Raw genomic sequence first — 6,000 nt, 5'->3', positions numbered from 1 at the left:
TGTCACCAGGCTGCATACATATATGGCTGCCGTACACTCATAATTTGTTTGTTAAAGGAGTTTACATGTCATCTAACTCTTTCATCACATAATTATTAATACATGGCTAAAAAGGCTACTATGGAATAACCTTATTAGTGGGGATTTGGTAAAGTTGATGTGTTTTTTTCAGCTTCTTCTCTGCGGCAGCCTCCCTCCCTGGAGCAACGCTCTGAATTTGATTTATAGTTCACATTGACATGTTAAGTTCCCTCCCTTGCAACTGTTCAATGCTCACTTGTTCTAGAAACGTGTGTCAGGTTCCACACCATCATCGGCAGGGGAAATGAATATGTCACTGTGGGACTTCAGAAAAGGGCAGAGGGCGTCTGGTCGACATGATCACACAATGTTTGGCATGATGATGAAATGTGATTAGTTTGTGGGTCCAGTCATTTTCTAAAATTCCATGTCAGGGAAGTTTTGATATTTATTAGCAGGTATTTGTTTTGGTTTTCTGATTTCGGAAAAAGTAGGGTTTAGGCTTTTCAAAGTAAAAGCCACACATTTATTTTCTAATCACTCCAACTAGACGGATAAATCCACTGAGCCAATTTATCAGCCGAAATTACCTTGTGGCAATTATGTCATTATCCTGATGAAGGTCTTTTGAGGTCAGGAGGTCACATCATAGTGGTGTGCAGGTGTTTCTGATCTCTTCCCGTTGCTGTTTTTTGAATCTGTCACCTAATTGTTTTTTGAAGGTTGTGTGAGTTTTTAGGAGGTTTTGTAAGATAGGGTTATCGACACACATTGCAGCACAGAAATGCCAAGGATATGTTTGGTCTGTTGAGAAATGATTAACTTTTTGATGAAAGATCCTTTTCAAAAATGTTTGTTTATGTAAAGAAAATAATATGCCTCATTTATTGGTGTTAGTTATTATCAACTCTCAGATACTCGGCCTCAAAAATATGGTATGCACAAGGGCAGAGACATCTACTTAACAGTCTCTGTTGTTTTTTTGTAACTGCTGCATATGATGATAATTCTAACGTTTTTATTATTGTGTTATGTATGAAGTTTTCCAACCAAAAAAGGCTTACAAATCATATAAAAGGTGATAAAATACAGTTCTCACATGCATGTAGAATTATATAAATGACAGTCGTATTTTTTCTGTCCACAACAAAATTCATTTATTACTGACATATATGAAGTTGTAATTTATAATAGATGTTGAAGTAAAGATTAATTAAATGGTCATATGGCTTTCTTTTCCACATCTGTAAAGTTGGGAAACATACAAATTTTCAAGTAAAACAACCGTTCACAGTGTTTGATAATAAAAAATTTTATTAGGTTTTGAGGCACATAATCAACTGCGTCATGTGTTTTTATTTGATTTTCTTACTATAATTAGTGCCTAACTACAGTACATCTCCCTTTGCAGAGTGACAGGATTTTTTTGTGCAAATGTAAACTTCATTCCAGTAAATTGTTCTGACAGAAAGTGACTCCAAAACTGAAAGGTTTACTTGAAAACATGTAATGCTGCATGTGGTACGCAGGACAGGACAACTGTGTGGTCTCATCCAGTGGTTTCCACGGGAGAAATAGGTGGTCCTACACTTTTGGGGGCCTGTCCAAGGCAAATAGTGTCTAGAAGGGGTCCCACTTATTTTTTTCTCTTACATTTGCCTGGTGCGCCCCTGGTCAAGACAGAAGGAAAAAACAAAAATGAAACACAGGACTGCTGCTTGAAATGATATGAACCTTTTTTGACTAAACCTGCTCACACCTCATTACATAACATAGTGAAGCTTGGATCTGCGGGTCTTAACTGTAATACTGTGCTGGATATGTTTTTAATAGAAATAATACAGTTAGGGATTATCATTTTATGAGCTTGCTGGTGATGAGTTCCCTCTGCCGCCCCCCACAGTGCTGCCATTTCCATCCACCAGAGGGCCTTGACCCTGCAGCACCAGTGCCAGGAGTACCTGAAGACAGCCGAAAACGCCCTTAAGTCTGTGAGTCATACTTTATTTTACTGAGTCATACTGTTTTGTTACGCCACTGTTTTGGCTCTTTTCCTTCAGTAGTGCAGATAAAAGCCTGCCAGGGTCAGAGCGCATTCTTCTGGTTTTTATTACAATGGAAAAAGCATTGTGTTGCAGCTTATCCTCTTTTGGCTAGAATGCAGAGAGAATGACAAAAATGTGTTTTGTTGTAAATTGAGTAACTGGGTGAGTGAGCATTTAATGTGACAGTCAGAACATGGAACAGACCCAGGCTGATAATGAGAGCATTTTGTTATTCTCTGTGATTGATCACCTTTTTGGAGCCAAAACTCTTTCAGCGACATTTCAACTGTCTCACACACGCCTCCTCAGCTTCATCCTCAGCAGCTTCTTGTGAATTATTTTTTTCTGCAAAGTTTTCCAGAAGTGCAAGACCCATCATTGTATGCCTGAATGACACGCATGTATGATTTATTAGCTGGCTCTTTTCTTTCGCTTTGACTCGTCCAAAACAAAAAAATGTCAAATACTGAATATAATCTCTGTTACGTCCTTCCAGAAGTCATGGAATTATCAGTTTTCAACGTCTTTCTCAAGGAGTTTTTCCAAGGGATTTTGACGGTTTGGCTGTAACAATGCAAATCTGATAAATTCAGTGTAAACTTTAAGTGCTGCCCTTATTAATGGAAACAAAGACAACGTTTTTGGCTCCAAAAAATCCATCAGGTTCAAACATCAACAAAGTTTTTGCACATGATAACATTTAAATAATAGGTGTTGGGACCAAAAAGAAAAAGGAGCGCACGGTGAGATACTTGCTGTTTTTTGGTTCTTTTTAAGTTTACAAATAGAGAGATCCAACATTTTTCACATTTCATCACAGACAAACTTTCCACTGGAAAATACATGGATGCGTGTTTCTGTTCCTGCAGTGTTTTTTTTTACACTCCTCTCAATGTTATATTTTATGCCTTGCAGGGTGCTTCTGGTGATGCAGAGCGCTTCATGTTGAAGGCTAGAGAGACCATTGAGCAGCTGAAGATCTGCGCAATGGACCTGAGACAGATGGGACAGCCCAGTGACAACGTCATCAGGACGTAAGAAGGACTCCACCCTTTTTTTCTTTGCTTCCAATTTTTACCATTTTGAAGAATCCTGTCTGCGACTGAAATCAATACAAGTTGTGATATATGTTCTTTCTCTCTTGCTAATCTGTAGTGTGGAGGTATGTAATGACCATCTGAAGGACGTCCACTTCGCCATGACAGGCAGCATTCACAGGAGGAGGAGCACCAGAGGGAGCTCTGGAGGCTGGGAGGAGCCTGGAAGAAGCTTTGAAGATGCTATTGCTTGGATTGCACAGCAAAAGGTGTGGACACACACACGCGCACGCACGCACACACACACACACACACACACACACACACACACACACACACACACACACACTCACACACACACCATTGCACTTGTTGTCATATAATAAAACATGGAAAACAAATATAAGCTTGGCTGTAAGTTTTGGACATATCTTGCATTAAGCTCTAAATGATAGAAATTAAGACATATAATGATCTTGAACCTAATTAAAGGCCACAATGTGCATTTTTGACAATACAGTATACATTTCATAGAGTATAATGTATATTAATGGTACAGTATGTTTACATGCATAGTTGGAGAATTGGCTTATTGATAAAAGATTTGTATCATAACACCTTTGTAACATAGATGTAGCTTCTGTCTTTTAATAAAAAGGTTCAGTGTTTTGTACAGTGTAATGTTATTTATTTTATTTAAGTTTTTTCCTTGTTTTTCTATGCTTTGTTTTCTGTTGTTTTTTTAAAAATATTTCTTATTTTTATGTTTATTTCATTTGCAATCTACATTCAAAAAAATGTACTTTGATTAAAAAAAATCTGCAGGCACAGTAATGAAAACACAAATATTGCAAAAAGAACAATGTGAATATGACAGCTTGATGCATTAAATATCTGTTTTAAGCCACATTTCAAGGCTATTCAAGGTCATTCAAACTAAAATGAATTGACTGACAGATCTCATTAAAGCAGTATACTGTGCACACGAAGTCTTCATGTAGCTCTGACATGAGGGCATTCCTCTGCTGTGTGTTGTCACACTGGATTGAAGTGGTAATGCTTGTCAGCAATTAGGTTTAACACTAAGAATAATGACTTTATGAGGAACTGCAGATAAACAAGAGGACATGCACAAGTTTTGGGGAGTGCTGCAGGGGAAAGACATCAAAAGACTCAAAGTTATTTTCTTCAGGTAGATTCCTGAGATGTTTTTGCACAAGAGGCTCATAAATTCACAAAAGAAAAAAATGAATCCTGATCCAACTTGTTTCTCTGCCACCCTCTGCTGGTGACATTACGTGATAAATGTTTGGAAACGTTTAAAACTCCCTCTGTGGCCTGCCTCAAATTAACTCAAGGTCATGTTGTGTGTTTCTGCTGATCAAATGGCGTTGTTGTGTTTCAGCGTCTGATTGAAACTGCCCCCTGGGGAGACGATCCTGCTGCCATCGATCAGCAGCTCATCAACCACCAGAAGTTTAACATCTCCATCCAAAAGAGCACCGAGGTTGACAGAGCCAAAGACGACCTGGTGGGTTCAGTCTGCACATTTATCAGTACTGCTGAGGTGAAACCACAATTTTTTGGTCATTAATTTTGTAACAGAGGCCCTGTATAATTTGTTATAGAGCACATATTTGACCTCCTGGGAAGCTGTAAATCCTATTCATTTCTTCATAAAAGGCTAATTTTGAACCTGTATAGGATCTGCTTCAAAACATATTGAGAAGTCTAGTTTTAATTAATTTTAATTCATTTTTACTTTTATATATGAGAAAAGACCTATGGGGGTGCTAGTTTATATAGTATTGGTACCCCAGTGGTCTAGTATTTATAAATAATAATAATATAAACTTTATTTATGTAGCACATTTTTCAAACCCAGTTACAAAGTGTTTTACAATAAAAAGAGAAAAAAAGGGCAAATTTTGAATGTGTATGTTGATTTTGGATTGGCCTCAGAACACACACAGACAATCAAAGGATACATGATAGCACTTTCTTTCTGCCATATGTGGAAGTATGAACAGAAATATTAAAAAGTGACTTAGAATATTAAGAAATCCTTTAAGAAATCTCCTTGATGGTATCAAAGCAACCCGCATTGACTTTAAAATTCTATCTCATTCTACTGAGTTTTAACTAAAAATCAAACTTTACTTTTATATGCCTGGAAAAAAACACTTAAAGGGGTATTAGTTCATGTAGTATTGGTATTTAAGTGCTAATAGTAATAATAATAATATACACTTCATTTATGTAGCACCTTTTAAAACCCAGAACCCTAAAAAAGAATACATTTAAAATCAGATAGACAATGAGATGAACTGTAAGCCAAAAATTATCATCACAGTGAAAACAGGTTAAGATAAACTAAAGTATCATAAAACATAAGTGAAGTCACAGAAAAACAGTTCTAAAAAGTGGGTTTGTAAAAGTGATTTAAAAGACAGGCAGATGGTTCCAAAGTCAAGGAGCTCTGACCGAACAGCCTCTGAATTTATCTGGAACTTGAAATGACAAGGAGCAACACATCTGAGGATTTTAGGGTGGGAGAAGGGACGTAGGACAATAACAGATTAGATAAGTTACTTGGGCCAAGTGTTCTCAAGGCGTTGTCAGTAATCAATAATACCTTAAAATCTAATCTAAAATCAACAGCCAGTGTAAAGCCAGTGTATTCAGTATTAAGCTGGGGGACTAACAAGAAAAAGATTAAAGAGAGAATAGTAAAAAAGAAGCAGCTGAGATCATAATGTCCTTATTTTTAATGTCTCCGTGTCAGGGATAGCCGTGGCTGGAGGCATTATGTTTTTGGATTGTCGATCTGTATGTCCATACAACGTGTTCTTCTGAGCACGATATCTCAAGAATGCCTCTTTAAAATTTCTTCAGAT

General features: G+C 37.1%; 1 protein-coding gene across 3 annotated transcripts in view; it reads left to right on the top strand.

The window, feature by feature from the left end:
* Positions 1–6,000, top strand: part of LOC121963369 (desmoplakin-like) — a 54,287-nt gene that overhangs the window by 24,010 nt on the left and 24,277 nt on the right. For all 3 annotated transcript variants that reach the window (XM_042513664.1, XM_042513659.1, XM_042513673.1), the window contains 4 exons: positions 1,925–2,012; positions 2,982–3,100; positions 3,222–3,372; positions 4,509–4,634. In XM_042513664.1, the coding sequence (XP_042369598.1) occupies positions 1,925–2,012; positions 2,982–3,100; positions 3,222–3,372; positions 4,509–4,634 (484 nt within the window). The remainder of the gene's footprint in view (positions 1–1,924; positions 2,013–2,981; positions 3,101–3,221; positions 3,373–4,508; positions 4,635–6,000) is intronic.

The sequence above is a fragment of the Plectropomus leopardus genome, chromosome 3, assembly GCF_008729295.1.
Source record: "Plectropomus leopardus isolate mb chromosome 3, YSFRI_Pleo_2.0, whole genome shotgun sequence".
Taxonomy (NCBI): Eukaryota; Metazoa; Chordata; class Actinopteri; order Perciformes; family Serranidae; genus Plectropomus; species Plectropomus leopardus.
Note: the sequence above shows the minus strand (reverse complement) of the source record. Positions and strands in the feature narration are given on the sequence as shown.